The sequence below is a fragment of the Coregonus clupeaformis genome, unplaced genomic scaffold (assembly GCF_020615455.1).
Source record: "Coregonus clupeaformis isolate EN_2021a unplaced genomic scaffold, ASM2061545v1 scaf0395, whole genome shotgun sequence".
NCBI lineage: Eukaryota > Metazoa > Chordata > Actinopteri > Salmoniformes > Salmonidae > Coregonus > Coregonus clupeaformis.
Window position 1 is genome coordinate 139,372 of NW_025533850.1, and position 16,961 is coordinate 156,332.

At 40.6% G+C, this 16,961-nt stretch overlaps 1 protein-coding gene across 3 annotated transcripts in view; it reads right to left on the reverse strand.

Annotated features, from left to right (window-relative positions):
* LOC121556317 (hemicentin-2-like) overlaps positions 1-16,751 on the reverse strand; it is a 154,597-nt gene extending 137,846 nt beyond the window's left edge. The window contains exons 1-17 of one of the 3 annotated variants that reach the window (XM_045215215.1): positions 16,699-16,751; positions 15,776-15,820; positions 15,343-15,615; positions 14,840-15,103; positions 14,329-14,613; positions 12,044-12,328; positions 11,551-11,814; positions 11,006-11,326; positions 10,634-10,912; positions 10,210-10,458; positions 9,858-9,974; positions 9,725-9,749; positions 9,542-9,639; positions 9,326-9,376; positions 9,113-9,193; positions 8,929-8,991; positions 8,345-8,799 (exon numbers count right to left, since the gene is read on the reverse strand). In XM_045215215.1, the coding sequence (XP_045071150.1) occupies positions 8,633-8,799; positions 8,929-8,991; positions 9,113-9,193; positions 9,326-9,376; positions 9,542-9,639; positions 9,725-9,749; positions 9,858-9,974; positions 10,210-10,458; positions 10,634-10,912; positions 11,006-11,326; positions 11,551-11,814; positions 12,044-12,328; positions 14,329-14,613; positions 14,840-15,103; positions 15,343-15,615; positions 15,776-15,820; positions 16,699-16,729 (2,898 nt within the window). In that variant the 5' untranslated portion in view covers positions 16,730-16,751 and the 3' untranslated portion in view covers positions 8,345-8,632. Of the gene's footprint in view, positions 1-8,344; positions 8,803-8,928; positions 8,992-9,112; positions 9,194-9,325; positions 9,377-9,541; positions 9,640-9,724; positions 9,750-9,857; positions 9,975-10,209; positions 10,459-10,633; positions 10,913-11,005; positions 11,327-11,550; positions 11,815-12,043; positions 12,329-14,328; positions 14,614-14,839; positions 15,104-15,342; positions 15,616-15,775; positions 15,821-16,698 lie in introns of those variants that run through there. The other 2 variants (XM_045215214.1, XM_045215216.1) reach the window with 2 other exon arrangements.
* Between the last annotated feature and the right edge of the window lie 210 nt (positions 16,752-16,961).

Sequence of the window (16,961 nt, forward strand, 5' to 3'; positions counted from 1 at the left end):
ATTACCACTGACCAGAGATGGGAGGAGTTTCAAAGCTGTAACTGGGGAACTGGATTTCCAGGTTAAAGTGTAGAGTTTCATTTTGCTTCAAATCATTACATGTTGAATACATGAAAATATAATTTAAAACGATTTACCTTTAAAAATATCTAAGTGGTTTGTTGTAGAGTGTAGAGTGAGACACTGCGTGAAGAAACAAGGTAAACATCTGGGGTTTCTTATCGCCCATCAGGACTGTAACTACTCCACATACTTGTGGTTCACAATATTGAAGCTAATGTGGTCATTGGTCACATAGCAACAACATAACCCCTCAGTCTACTGGTTCTGCCCTCTTATTCCTTCCTCTCTATGTCATCATATTAGTATAGACATGGACCACTTCTGTAGTCCAATCTGTCCAATCTGTATGTGTTTTACAGAAGACTGACAGCACTATGGTGCACAGAGATTTTGTTAATGGGGTTTTGACCGAATTAGAAAGGTACAGATGCTTAAAGAGAAACAGAAAAAAATAGAATCTGATGTAATGTTCATCTTTACACAACTTCCTCTTACTGTAAAATAAATGGACACATCAACACTGTGGTGTTTCTGTGAGTGGAAGAGAGAGCTATAGTATATATCTGAGGAAGGAATTTTGTGGATAATAACATATTTGTGCAAAACGTCAAGTCAATATTGCATATACCATACCTGGTCATGTTGACATTTTCAGTCCAATCTTTAATGTCACTAGGAGAGGTGTCAAAGGTTTGACTTCATGGTATATTTATCATTTGGTTTATGTTGTAGCTATTTGGAGGTCAACTGCATGTAGATGTTCTTGAGTTACAGCACAAACAAGGTAGGTCTGTCAACTGTTCAAAGTCATAACCCAAGAAAGTAGTGATCACAGTGATAGATTGAATGTAAAAGAGAAATTAATAAGTGAACTACAGAATATGTATGCTGAAAGAACATTGTCATTCTTCTCTCTGAAAAGGACGTAAATCCCTGCACACCTTTTCATATGTACTTATCATCCCAACAACTAGGTTTTCACAGGTTTTTGCATATGACTACAACCATTCTCTATTTGTCTCTCTCTGATCACAGAGGGAAAAGACAGCTTCACACAACATAAGCGTATAAGCACACTGAAAAGTGTATGGAAGGGATTATGATATCTAGGTACCTGGGGCGGTTTTGTCATTACCACCCTTTACTGTCACTAAGGCAGTTTTCCAACTGATTATGTTGGAGGCGTTGCACGTTACACTGATGTCTCTCTCTGCAGGAGAGAGAGAGAAGTGAATCTGCTGGGCGTCCCCGTACATCTCATAGTCTCTCTCCCAGGTGTATGTAAGGTTGGAGTAGCAGGACACGTTGGACACCAGCCGCACCGTACAGGAGTGGTTGACCAATAGCTTGATGTCTGTCTGGATCACCACCTTGGATATAGGCTTTGACCAACCAGGAGAGAGATAGAGACTCATAATCAGTCTTCTAAATGATCCCTACCATAGCCATACCACCAGGAGAAAGACGACAGAGGATAAAACTTGTTAATGTGATGGAAATGTATCAAAGCATGGTGAGTAAGGTCAGTATAAAATCAACAAATCTTCATTATAGTTTAAAGATCATCAGCCGTGGTCATGGATATAAATTAGAATGATATCAAAATAGGATGCAAAAAGGTGATAACAGCCTACCGTTGACCTTCAGAGTGATGGTCCTACCGCCAATCTGACCTTTGTCCCCTTCGCCTGTAACTAGAAAATCCCCTGAGTCTTGCAGTGGCAGTTCTCTGACCGTTAAACTAAAGTTTTTGTTGTTCATCTTTAGTCTCCCCTCGAACTGGGATCCAGGTGAATATACAACTTCTGAGTTGACTTCTACAATATCCTTTCCTCTATACTTCCACTCCAATGATATGAAATGTCCCCTCTCTAAGCCTGCCAGCAGCTCCACGGAGTCCCCCACTCTCTTGTTGATGAACAGAGGAACACCCACACCTGAAAAACACAAATATATATGTTATTCTGACATCAATCAATGGTTGCATTCTATATTACAACGATCTTTTCACTGTATATTTATTAATGTAAGTATTGTGTAGGAAGTATTGTAATTACTCATTGTTAAGTTGTAATATTTGTTACAGTGTGCCTACATGAATAATTAAACAATAATACACTGCAATGCAAAGTGTTACACAATCAATTAATAGATAATAATGGATTGGATTTATATAGTGCTTTTCCAGGTGTCATTTATACTGTAAATGGCACTACACATATTTGCACTTTCTATCTGTACGTATCTGAGTGTGTGTGTCCTATTTTACTTCATTAAAGTCAGCTCCTCCCCCACATTCAGCAGAACAGGATGAGATGACAGGAAAAGAGATGTGGGGGTGGATCTGAAAACTCCTCCTCAGCTCAAGTACAAATCACACTGTGGTTACTGTGTAATTACTCACCACCAAAGCATCATATACTGCATGGGCGACATTATAAATACATTATAAATACATGTCAGTCTGAACTAAGGTATTATAAACCCTTACACAAAAACAGCTATGTCATGAATTAAGACAAAATAAAGTTACAGCTCAATGAAGTGTGGTATTTAGGGCATAACTGCAGTTGTCCTAGTCCTGCAGTTTATCTTATTATGTAATAGAAACAATCATTCCATACAGTCCCGTTTTGCCTTAAATGTAATGAGTGACATGCATCTAGCACAGGGTCTTAATTTCTTTTCCGTTCTAGAAGCACTGCAACAGCTGCTGAACCAACCACACCATTGGCACATTCAAAACTGCAGAATCAATACATCATGATATGTTGCTGAATATAGGTATTATGTAGGTGTTATCACACAGTAATAAAGCAAATGTTTCGAGATATCCAACCAATCACTGATGACTAGGCATTCTACAGTCAACACACACCATGCAGAGACCAACAATGAATTTAGAGAAAGCTAACGGTTTTCCTAGAGTTATCATGTAAGAAAGCACATGCAATAGATCCTGTGTGAGGATGATTCTACCCTTTTGTGTGACATTAGACTAAGGAGACCGTTGAAAAGACCCTAAGCAGCCAACTGACTAAAGTCAGTAAGTGGTTATCCATTTAGGCAAGACAGAAAGTATCCTTTTTGGTTCCAAACACAAAGTGAGAAACTCTTCCAACTTCTCGGTCAAGTTTAATGGTGTAGTGGTGAAGGAAAAATGCTCTGTTACATACACTGGGATGTGAACTGGACCAACACATGACATGCAAACTTATGGCTCTGAAGGTCATTGGGTAGGTTCACTCCAGGACAAAGTTCCTGGCAAGGTAGCCAGGTTCCTGTATACAGAGAGTATGAGGACCCTGGAAACATCTCTGATATGGTGCCACTATGACTGTGCTTGTATCTCATGGTTCAGTGGAGTATCACAAAATCTGAATGACAAACTTCAAACGACCCAAAACAAAATAATGAGAATTATACTGAAGCTCAGCCACATTGGTCCTAATCATTTCAGGGAACTGAGCTGGCTTCCAGTTGATCTGGTGGTGGTGCAGATCAAACTGTTGATGGTTTTTAAAGTGAGACATGACCTTGCCCCCAGTTACCTGTCTGGTTAATTTAATTTTCAGTAGACTCTCATAACCATCACACCAGAGCTAATGTTGCCAATATCAGACTGCTGCACTGTAGGAGCATGGCTGGAAAAAGCTCTCTCTCGAAAGAGAAAGAAAGAGAAAGAAAGAGAAAGAAAGAGAAGAGAGAGCGAGAGAAAGAGGGGGAGAGAGAGCGAGCGAGAGAGGGGGGTTAGAGAGAGAGAGCGAGAGAGAGAGAAAATATGTGTGTGTGCATTTTCATCAAGGCTTCATATGTCTGGATAAGTGTTTGTATGACCTCTTTTGCATGCTCATAGGTCAGTGTGGCTGAGGGATATGAAACACCTGCCAACTTTTTCAGAAGATATTGGGTCCCAGGCAGGGGCGGTGTGTTCATTAGGGCGATATGGGCGACGCACTGCCAAACGGGAAAAGGAAGGGATTTTTTTTCTAATCAATTATATCACGGCAACAGTAGTTATCAGTGTTCTAATCTAGACGTCTGATCTGCCACTAAATGTCCAATCAGGCTAAAGTCGTGCTTCAAATGCCCCCCCCCCCCCTTTTGGGGAGATTTCAGTCAGGTTGAAAATCGCCTAGAAGTCTCTCATAGACTCCCATGTAAAATCTATTTTTTTCAAATATCAGAGCTTTCAATACAATCTCTATGGGTTTCTGAGGGCTTGCACTTACGCACTTTCGTCATACGTAACATAACCATGAACGTAACTAAGAAAAGAGCGGGTAGCAGCGTCAATCAATTCACGTACTACTATCAAGATGGCTATAGCGTTCAGTGCAACTCGATTGTCTCTTTGAAATAAGTTACTTTTTGTCGGCGAACAAATCAAGATAAATTGGCAACGAAACAATTAGAACCTCCCAGACCAAATTTAATAATTCAACAGGTTTCTACTAAAGGCGGAAAGTCCTACACCCGAGGATTTTCCAAAAATTGGTACGAACTAAAAACCTGGCTAGCAGGCTGCGATGTAGCTAATGCAGTCTTCTGCTACCCCCTGCTTACTCTTTCACCCTGAAGGCGGCACGGCAGACAGCACCGCTTGGACAGCGACTGGTGTGTAACGGACATGCACCATCTTTCAGGAAAGATTAAGAAACATGAGCTGTCAAAGACCCACATGGATAGCTGTTTGAGATTGTCTGCTTTGGGGAGAGTGAACATTGCCACTCAACTGGATGAGGGATACAGGCTAGCTGTCCGCCGCCACAACGATGAGGTTAGTGTTGATAATCACAAGTTTACTGGAGAACTGAGACCAAGTAGAGACTTTGGACAGGGTGGATATGGTATAATAAAGGCAGTTTATTCAGAGGTAAAGATATCTGGAATCGCGTGCACGGACCCGTTCGTCAAACTCTTAGGGAGCTATCTGAAGAGAGCCCCGAAACATTGTGTATAAATGAAGTAGGTTGAATCTAGTAGTTCTGATCTTCTGATTGGTTCTGATGAGTTGGGCGAGGTCCCCTCCAGGCTAGTGTCACTGTTGCATTGGCTCTGAGTCGGGTTCTCTGTCTTCAAATGTTCAGCCTAAGAGAGGGGATTTTTGTGTGTGTGTGTGTGTGTGTTTAACAGTGATGATGTGTGTGTGTGTGTGTGTGTGTGTGTGTGTTTAACAGTGATGATGTGTGTGTGTGTGTGTTTGTGTGTGTGTGTGTGTGTCCTCAGAGCAAGAACTCGTGAGTTGGAAGAACTGAGAGGCCTATGGCGTGGGTGTTGTCCTTGGCCACCTGCTGACAAGGCTGACAAGATAGGACCCTTTTGTCCATTGTTATTGGATAGGAACAGAACTTATAACCAGCTCCTGACCTAAATAGATCTTAGCACAACATTTTACTCAACATATCATATTCCATATTCACTATAACAAATATATTTACTACGACATTAGCAAGAACCGCCACATCCTCAGCCGGCTAATCCAGTGTGTGAAGTTTTGCGGAGTGTTTGAGTTAGCTTTGCGAGGCAAAGATGAAACTGAGGGCTCCACCAACCCTGGTAAGCCAACACTTTTGAGATCAGTCAATAAATGCTTCTGGTATTGACTTATATGCTGCCCCTGTCTTCATGTTGTTGCTGGACATATCTTTTTAAAAATGTGTGTAGGTCAACTAAATCATCAGAAAAATTGCCCCCCCTGAGAATTTTTTCAGGAGCCGCCACTGGTCCCAGGTTTCTGACAAAGGCCCCACTTCTACGTTTCAGGTAACATCTTTTGGTGATGTCATTTCCAGTTTCTGTTTCTCAGGAGCAGTGACAATGACCTGGCTGCTGGCTGTCTGTCTGACCACATAGACATAAACACATAGACACAGAAACCCCCTAACTGGAACAGTGACCTTCCAGACCATGCAGGGATACTGAAAATAGTCATACACCACTAATGTAATTATTCGGCATGACCTATCTTTAGGATGAGGAGGCAATATGGGAGAACTGGTAATCATGCATACTTAGGTTACTACCTGGAATTCAACACAGTAATATAAATATTCAATATTGTTTCTATGTAAATACCAGACCCTGGCCCATGAGTCTGAGTTTTGCTTACTTGGAAGATCCCTTTGCCATCATAAACGTGTATGTCCACATTTCAATATTAAAGATGAAGTGATACACAGTACCAGTAATGACCAGCTCCTCAGAACTCCTACAGACAGGATATCAAATCATATCAAATCAAATTGTATTTGTCACATTACATTTTACATTTTAGTCATTTAGAAGACGCTCTTATCCAGAGCGACTTACAGTTAGTGAGTGCATACATTTTCACATGCGCAAATACAACAGGTGTAGACCTTACTGTGAAATGCTTACTTACAAGCCCTTAACCAATAATGCAGTTCAAAAAATAGAGTTAAGAAAATATTTACTAAATAAACTAAAGTAAAAAAGAAAGTAACACAATAAAATTATATAACAATAACGAGGCTATATACAGGGGGTACTGGTACCGAGACAATGTGCGGGGGTACAGGTTAGTCAAGATCATTTGTACATGTAGGTAGGGGTAAAGTGAACATGCATAAATGATTAACTGCGAGTAGCAGCAGTGTAAAAATAAAGGTCCAAGTGGCCATTTGATTAATTGTTCAGCGGTCTTATGGCTTGGGGGTAGAAGCTGTTAAGGAGCCTTTTGGACCTAGACTTGGCGCTCTGGTACCGCTTGCCGTGCAGTAGCAGAGAGAACAGTCAATGACTTGGATGACTGGAGTATTTGAAAATTCTTTGGGCCTTCCTCTGACACCGCCTTGTATATAGGTCCTGGATGGCAGGAAGGTTGGTCCCAGTGATGTACTGGGACGTACGCACTACCCTCTGTAACGCCTAACGGTTAGATGACAAGCAATTGCCATACCAGGTGGTGATGCAACCGGTCATGATGCTCTAGATGGTGCAGCTGTAGAACCTTTTGAGGATCTGGGGATCCCTGCCAAATCTTTTCAGTCTCCTGAGGGGGAAAAGATGTTGTCGTGCCCTCTTCACGACTGTCTTGGTGTGTTTGGACCATGATAGTTTGTTGGTGATGTGGACACCAATGAACTTGAAACTCTCGACCCACTCCACTACAGCCCCGTCGATGCTAATGGGGGCCTGTTCGGCCATCCTTTTCCTACAGTCCACGATGAGCTCCTTTGTCTTGCTCACATTGAGGGAGAGGTTGTTGTCCTGGCACCACACTGCCAGGTCTCTGATCTCCTCCCTATAGGCTGTCTCATCGTTGTCTGTGATCAGGCCTACCACTTTTGTGTCGTCAGCAAACTTAATGATGGTGTTGAGTCGTGCTTGGCCACGCAGTCGTGGGTGAACAAGGAGTACAGGAGAGGACTAATCATTTAGGAAGGTTACCTTCGCTTTCTTGGGCACAGGGACTATGGTGGTCTGTTTGAATATGACATCATAAAACTGAGACGACACACTTCCCCAAAAAGTCATTCTGAAAATCTCAATGGGTCTTTCACTGATGGGGTACGGCATTTTTACTTTAACTCACACATTTAGGAGCCTAAGATCTATATTAGGCTGAAAGGAGGTTTGACCAAAGCAGGTTATATTGAAAAGTTGATGATGATGACAATATCCATTTACTGTAAGAAAGCACTCATGCCATCTGGTGGATAAAAAAGAGTTTATTAAAAAGCTCAATACAAAGATATTTTAAAAGTACAGGTCATTAGAAGAAAATGTGAATAATACCTACAATATTTTGGAAATTCATATACAAATATGTTATTGTATCATCTGAATGACAGATATAATACATTAAAGATGATACATTTTAACGCATTTACAACAAAACAATAATACTCAATACACAATACAAGGCAGATAATTCCTGTAGCTGCAGATAAGATCCGTTATCATTACACCTTATATTTTATATAAAGCTGTAACAGTAATACACAATTAAACCATGCTTAAGTAAAATATATCTGTTGGTAAATAAAATACGAAAAAAAAATCCTTAAAGTACAAGGTGTTATTGTGTGTGTGTCTGTTTGCTTGTGTGCATTGAGCATTCATAATCCATGTTCCCGCGTTTCCTTCCGCTACTCCTCTGATGGTGTGTCCCTCCATTCGTCCATCACTCCATCCTTCCACCCATCCATCCCTCCATTCGTCCATCACTCCATCCTTCCATCCTTCCATCCCTCAATCCCTCCATTCCTCCATCCCTCCATCACTCCATCCCTCAATCCTTCCATCCCTCCATTCCTCCATCCTTGCCCCCCTCAAGGACCTGCAACATATCACCACACAAAGTTGTTTAGGACATGCAGTCAAACAAACTCTTAAGAATCAAACAAAAATACATACTTTAAATACATACATTATACTTCAGAGAAATAGTTCCATATTAGTATCATATTAAGTATCAATAGCACATGGCTATTAGTCTTATCTGGGGCTGTGACTGGCTTCACTTGAGAATAGACCGAATCTGCCTCAGGTGGGGTTTCTGTTTCTGTAAGGGGTGAGGATAAACATCAGAATAATAGAACAGTTATATACATAATAATATACAGCTAGTCAATATGGGTTCAAAGAGGTGTGAGGTTATGATAGGGGGAATATGGAAGGAGGGATTTCTAGTCTTAACTTTCTTCTTCTTGGCTTTGGCCTTCTGTTTAAGGTCAACCTCAGCATAGGTCACATCAACAGGTCCAGTTGCTGCTGAAAATTGAAATATCCAGTCAACAAATGATGGAATTAGCTTATTCCATATTCTGCATCTTCATTGAAATTCCAAAATTGTACATTTAGATTTCACTGACTGCCGACCTGTAGAATAAGTCTTACCTGTGGCCTTCCCTGTCTTGACCTCAGAATAGACTGGATTTTCTTTTGGATCAGCTGGCTTTTCTAAGGAGGAGGAGGAGGAGGAAGATGAGGAGGAGGAGGGAATTTGTAAGTTTGTATCAAATTTGATGAGTAAAAAACACTGATACATTTTGAATTAATTTATGTTACAGTTAAGAATTACTTTTCTTTTTCTTGTCCAACTTTTTGAGTTGAATCTGAGCGTACATCACATCACTTGGTCCAGCAGTAGCAGCAGCAGCATCTGAAACATACATGTAATACACTAATATATCTACTTAGTCTTAGTATGCTAGTCATATTAAACATATGAAGAACAACTGCAACAACAACGCTATACTGTATTCATGCTAAACTTAACATAGAGTAACAGTACCATTGTCATTATTGTCTGAGGGAGTGATTGTATCGTAGATGTTAGCGCCACCTGTTGGTCAAAGAAGAGAGAGAAAGATTAATTGGTTGGTTATCCCTCAGATTGACTAGGGACATAGAGTACATTAACATGTTTAACACAAAGTGGATGGTGAAAGGTCAGTGGATGAAGTTACAGAGAGAGGAGAGTGACAGTGTTCTGGGCTGAGAGACTGACCATGCTGCAGACGTGTGTACCCAGCATCAGGAGCCTGGCCCTGGGTAGATCCTTGGTCCTGTTGGGGGTCCAGGTTGGTGCTGTGTGGCTGGGGGGGCCTACATGGAGAGAGATACTCATGAAACACACAGATGATATTTTACTGTATGAAAAGGAACGTAGTTGAAAGACAGGTGTACTCACGAGAATATCCTGTTACAACAGGAACCTGTAATGAAAAATGCAAATTATTATATCAGGACATTACTGTTTTAAAATTTTGTAATTCAACATTTTTCTCTTAAACAAGTTAAATGAGAATTGATAAAAGTCTCACCTTTGGCGTTTTTATATCGACAAAGCAGTACCAGGAGAATGGCCAGTAGAACACCAGCAACAACCAGGCCCACAACCACTACTACTAGGACTGATGTAGAGGGTCCAGGAGTTATGCCTGGAGAGAGAACAGCAAATCACCATCAGACTCTGAGGTAGTTATAGAAAATAAATAAAGTAGTGGACAAAGTGAAACAATTCTGTAGATACATTATATATTTGACATCTAACTTGCGATCAGATGACCAGACTGAGCTTGCAACTCCAAACCTACAGTATGCTTTTTAACAATACAAATCACTGATGACCACAGATATTATGAAAAGGTAATGTGATCAAAACCGATTTCTCACCTCTCACTGTCACCCAGCTCTCTGGTGATTCTCCTTCAGTAGATTTACACTTATATAAGCCTTCATCTGACTTGGATACTGCAGGGATGGTCATCTCTCCTGTGGTCTCATTCCTGATGAGTACTCCATCTTTGTAGAAATCAACCTTGGGGTTTGGGTTTGTTTCCTGATATCTATTTGTACAGCGCAGAGTCACAGAGACTCCCTCAGTCATGGGATAGGCAGGGTTTTCCAGGATCACAGCACTAGCTGTGTAACATAATATATAAATAATACTGTAAATCAGGAGTAATCACTCACAATATTTTAATGTCTTATGAGCTTGTATTTTATATGAGATACATTCATTCAGTTTCAGAATTGAACATCATTATCATACATTGAAATGTAAAAAAGGTTAGTGAATGTTGTACAATAGACATACCAGCCACTCTGATGTTGACAGCATTACTGTACTCTCCTGATGCAGACTCACACCAGTACACTCCACTGTCCTTTTCAAGTGTGGACCTGATGGTACATGTGGACCCTGCTATTGATCCCCAGTTAGAGCCACACCCTGACTCCACTCCTCTCTCTCTGTATCTCTTCAGTCTCCATCCAGTAGAGTTCCCCTTCTCCTCACAGCTCAGTGAGAAAGACTTTGATGTAAAGTGTTGAGTTCTGTTGGGTCTTATTCTGAGAGACACTGAAGGATGCAGGTCTGATACAAAGAGGAAAAGTCAAACTTATAGTTATATATACACATGAGGATGACTTAAATATGGTTAAATGCAGTTTCAATGCAGTTAGTTACCTCCTGACCAGAGAAACTGAGGTTCACTGTAGAGTGTGTCATAGACTGGGTCTCCTCTCCCAGCTCTACACACATATCCTCCTGTGTGATTAGGACCAGCAGGGATCAGAGTGTAGGAGTCTTCAGTAGTCCCATTGCCAGATAGAGGCTCTACAGAGTAGGACCTGTCCAATAGGGAGGGTAACCCAGCTCTGTAGGGAACAGTTCGGTACCAGAAGAACCTCCAGCCTGTAGATGACTCTTTAACCCCACAGCTCAGAGTAACTGAGTCTCCAGGGTTCAGCAACTGAGGAGAGACACTCAGGACAGCTTGGGGTTTCTCTGTTATAAAGGAGATGACACAATTAAAATGTTTGTTCTTTAATTAAATCATTTTAGTATAAAATGTTTACCCATTTTGTTATAATGGTATTGTACCTTACCCCAAAATCAAACTATAGTTTAGTTCCATCATTGATCTCACTGTCTGCTATTTGACCTCATCCCTTTGTCTTTTTCTCACTATTCTGTCTCTTTCTCTTGCAATCCCATAAAAACAGACTTACCTAACACGGTCAATTGTATAGCATTACTTGTCTCGGAGTGTTTTAAGCCATTGATTTTCTGAAGACCTTCACAGGTATATAGACCATTCTTTGCAGGACTGATTCTGTACTCAGGCTCTGTTTTCCAGTAGAACAACTTCCCACTGTTATAAAAAGCATACTCAATCCCTTTTCCTCCCTGTATGTCACATCTGAGTGTGACAGTCTCTCCACTGAATATCTGAGGCCAGTTGGGTTGGAGGGTCAGAACAGCCACAGGTCTATCTGTACAGACACACCACAGACAATAAATACAATCACGCAACTTAGAATGTAAAATAATGTTGATCAGCATTCATCACAATATGACCATATCATAAGTTGCCATTTCTGAACATACAGTATGCAGTCTGAGCTGTCTGACTTACGAAGATCTAGTCATCAGAATACTGACATATACAGTGATGTCTACACACACACAGATACACACACACACACACACACAATTCCTCACCAATCACAGTGATATTGACAGGATCACTGATGATTGATGATATGGATCTGGACTGGATCTCTCCCTGACACCAGTAGAGGCTCTGGTCAGACACAGCAGGTCTACTGATGGTGAAAGTGGCTCCTGTTGTAGTGTGTCTGTCAGACTGGGGCACTACTTTCTTAGTGTTGTCTTTGTACCATGTATAGCTCCAGGCATTGTCATACCCCACTGAACACATCAGAGTTACTGTCTCTCCAGTGTACACAAGGTTTGGATTTATGGTCAGTGTAGCTTTGGGCAGGGCTGTGAGAAAAGAGCATAATTTAAAGATCTGTATACATGCTTAGCAATATCCAAAGATTTAGTTGTTGTTGGAACGTTTTCATACTATAAAAGTCCATTATGGGTGTATGTTGACTTGATTTGGTGTGAATTAAAAATATGATTCTGTTTTTTTCCTAGAAATGTTGTTTTAAAAAAGACATTCACAGAATAACTATTCATTTATACAGTTGAAGTCAGAAGTTTACATACACTTAGGTTGGAGTCATTAAATCTTGTTTTTCAGCCACTACTCACATTTCTTGTTAACAAACTATAGTTTTGGCATGTCGGTTAGGACATCTACTTTGTGCATGACACAAGTATTTTCTCCAACAATTGTTTACAGACAGATCATTTCACTTATAATTCACTGTATCACAATTCCAGTGGGTCAGAAGTTTACATACACTAAGTTGACTGTGCCTTTAAACAGCATGGAAAATTCGAGAAAATGATGTCAAGGTAGGCTAATTGACATCATTTGAGTCAATTTGAGGTGTACCTGTGGATGTATTTCAAGGCCTACCTTCAAACCCAGTGCCTCGTTGCTTGACATCATGGGAAAATCAAAAGAAATCAGCCAAGCTCTCAGAAAAAAAATTGTAGACCTCCACAAGTCTGGTTCATCCTTGGGAGCAATTTCCAAACGCCTGAAGGTACCACGTTCATCTGTACAAACAATAGTATAAACACCATAGGACCACGCTGCCGTCATACCGCTCAGGAAGGAGACGCGTTCGGTCTCCTAGAGATTAACGTACTTTGGTGCGAAAAGTGCAAATCAATCCCAGAATAACAGCAAAGGACCTTGTGAAGATGCTGGAAGAAACAGGTACAAAAGTATCTATATCCACAGTAAAACAAGTAAAATTTCGACATAACCTGAAAGGCCGCTCAGCAAGGAAGAAGCCACTGCTCCTAAACCGCCATAAAAAAGCCAGACTACGGTTTGCATCTGCACATAGGGACAAAGATCATACTTTTTGGAGAAATGTCCTCAGGTCTGATGAAACAGAAATATAACTGTTTGGCCATAATGACCATTGTTATGTTTGGAGGGAAAACGGGGCTCTTGCAAGCCGAAGAACACCATCCCAACCTTGAAGCATGGGGGTGGCAGCATCATGCTGTGGGGGTGCTTTGCTGCAGGAGGGACTGGTGCACTTCACAAAATAGATGGCATCATGAGGAAGGAAAAATATGTGGATATATTGAAGCAACATCTCAAGACATCAGTCAGGAAGTTAAAGCTTGGTCGCAAATGGGTCTTCCAAATGGACAATGACCCCAAGCATACTTCCAAAGTTGTAGCAAAATGGCTTAAGGATAACGAAGTCAAGTTTCCCACGGGGGGCCAGTATGAAAATGTATGCACTCACTAACTGTAAGTCGCTCTGGATAAGAGCGTCTGCTAAATGACTAAAATGTAAATGTAAATGTATTGGAGTGGCCATCACAAAGCCCTGACCTCAATCCTATAGAAGATTTGTGGGCAGAACTGAAAAAGCGTGTGCGAGCAAGGAGGCCTGCAAACCGGACTCCGTTACACCAACTCTGTCAGGAGGAATGGGCCAAAATTCACCCAACTTATAGTGGGAAGCTTGTGGAAGGCTACCCAAAATGTTTGACCCAAGTTAAAGAATTTAAAGGCAATGCTACCAAATACTAATTGAGTGTAAGTAAACTTCTGACCCACTGGGAATGTGATGAAAGTAATCAAATCTGAAATAAATAATTTTCTCTACTATTATTCTGACATTTCGCATTCTTAAAATGAAGTGGTGATCCTAACTGACCTAAGACAGGGAATTTTTACTAGGATTAAATGTCAGGAATTGTGAAAAACTGAGTTTAAATGTATTTGGCGAAGGTGTACGTAAAGTTTCGACTTCAACTGTACATGGATCATGTCTACATGATTTACTCAATATAAATAGTGTCAATTTGTTTGATAAAAAACACAAAACAAAGTAACTCACCTTTCACAGTGATAGTGACAGGATCACTGATGATTGATGATATGGATCTGGACTGGATCTCTCCCTGACACCAGTAGAGGCCCTGGTCAGACTCAGCAGCTCTACTGATGGTGAAGGTGGCTCCTGTTGTAGTGTGTCTGCCAGACAAGGTCACGACTTTCTTGGTTTTGTCTTTGTACCATGTATAGCTCCAGTCACTGTCAGACCCCACTGAACACGTCAGAGTTACTATCTCTCCAGTGTATGCAGGGTTTGGATTTACGGTCAGTGTAGTTTCAGGCAGAGCTAAGAAAACAGATAGCAGAATATCAAAACATCTGGATACATGCTTGGCCATTTTAAATTATTTAGCTGTTGCAGTTAAGTTTTGATAAAAGCTGATTTTAGGGGTATGTTCACTCTATTCAGTTTCAATTTACAGTGTTTACTGTATATATGTAATTAGATGAAACCTCATTGGCTCAGATTTTTGAATGTCCAGATAGTGATTGAAGATAAATAATTAGCTCACCAGTGACGCTGATGTGGAGAGATGAGCTGAGATATGACATCTGGGGCCATCTTGTCCTTGTCCCCTCACACTGGTACTGACCAGCCTGGTCAGAGAGAAAGATGGTGGTGGTTTTACTGGTGTGACTGGAAAGCCGTTCTTTATTTATTAACCAGTGGTACGTCCAGTCTGTGTAGTCTGATATGTCACACTGCAGCTTGACTGTGTCTCCGGAGTACAGTGGTTCCTGGGTAGTGACTATCTTCACTGAGGCTGTAGGCAGAGCTGAGGAAACAGTTAAATGAAGACAAATGCAATTAGTGCACCAATCAGTTAAAAGTATGCTCTTACCCCATATTTCTTCAATTATCAAATGAAATGAGGAAGAATTAATGGAGGAATCTGAACAGCAATGGTAGGCTGACATTTTTTAAACGACAAAATAGCATCCTTAAAATGGGGCCAACTGTCAAGTGGTTATGGGCATGGAGGCACTGATGTGAATGAGAGATAAGATGACTTACCTGTCACCGTCAGTCTGACTGTATCACTCCACTTAGAATGCTTCTTCTGATCAATATGTGTACCCAGACACCAGTAGTCACCACTGTCTGACATCTTAACCTCACTGATCTCATATTCATGCTCCCTACTGTGGGAGTTTATGACATCCTTGCGCCATGTGTATTTCCAGTCAGTGACTTCTCCCCTCTGTATGTTACATCTGAGAGTAACAGACTCTCCACTGAATATCTGGGATGAGTTGGGGTGTATGGTCAGATCAGCCTTTGCCTGTCCTGCTCAAAATAAAACCAGCATGATAAAATTGCTTTACAAATGTTATTTTGAGACACTCAAAACACAAAATATGTCTATCCAAAAGCAGCTTTAAACATCACAAAGAAACATAATGAACCATTAAGAGATGAAGGCTTGATCAAGTGTACAAATATCTACCATCATCATCTTCAGAGTGTCCAGAGTAGATGTGTGTACTCAGCACTACAACAAAGAAAGTCACATTGCTCCAATATTAGTTTGAAATAAATAACAACATCCCATATTCATGTTAATGTTTACCAAATCTATCCTGTGCTTTATTTTAAAGATGCAATCTGCGTTTTCTACATAGATTTCTACACTACTAAATGAATCACAGCAATTCAAGTCTTATTCCATCATAACCCAAAATATATGTTTATTTTATGACAATTATTGTGAACAATGTAGATGAATGAATTTCCTTAGCCCCATCCCTCAGCCGTATACCACAACAAGTGGCAGGGTGGCCATTTTAAGGTAGTTTGAATTACAGACTGCAGCTATAAATGGCCACTGACTTCCCATGTTCTGCACACAGTGAGAGTACAGAGACCAAAAACAACAAAACACCACTCATTCATCTCTTAACACAGTTTACTATAACTGTAGCGAAGGAACCCACAACCATTTACAATAATCACAACTTGATACTACAACACATACAACAAATATTGCATTTTGTATTCATTGTCATTGACAGCACATTTTGCAAGCACTGAGTTAGCGTCAATCTTTAATTCCTGAGTGATGACCTGGCTAAACGCACACCACAAACACTAACCATGTCTGCATGGCATCATCTCTATAAGCTCAGGTTCTCACCGTGATGCAACATCAATGTAGTATGGTCACAGTCTTACTCCATATCTACACCATATTTTAATGCAATTTCCTTTTAGTGCCGTTTACTAATGTTTTCTCAATAAGGGATACAAAAAAACAAAGTTAAAGCTTGAAACTGTCTTCATTTCCATGAATGTCTTATTCCTTTTTAACTTAAGGGCTTAGTAAATCAGGTAATTAGTGTTCACACAAACACACACTAACTCAGTACTTACCTAGTAGCAAACAGAGCAAGGTGCTCTCCATTCTGTCCCCACTGACAAGTGACTTTCTCTAGAACTATAGTCCTTCTGACAAACCCCTCTACTTCCTATATGATGACAGTCTGCTTAGAGCACGCCTCTTCACAGTCACACAGAAAAACTGAGAGAGAAAGATTCAAGAGGAATGTAAAATGTCTGAGAAAAAAGAGTAGCGGTTTATAGTCTATTCATATTATATTATATAGATAGATAGATAGATAGATAGATAGTGTAGG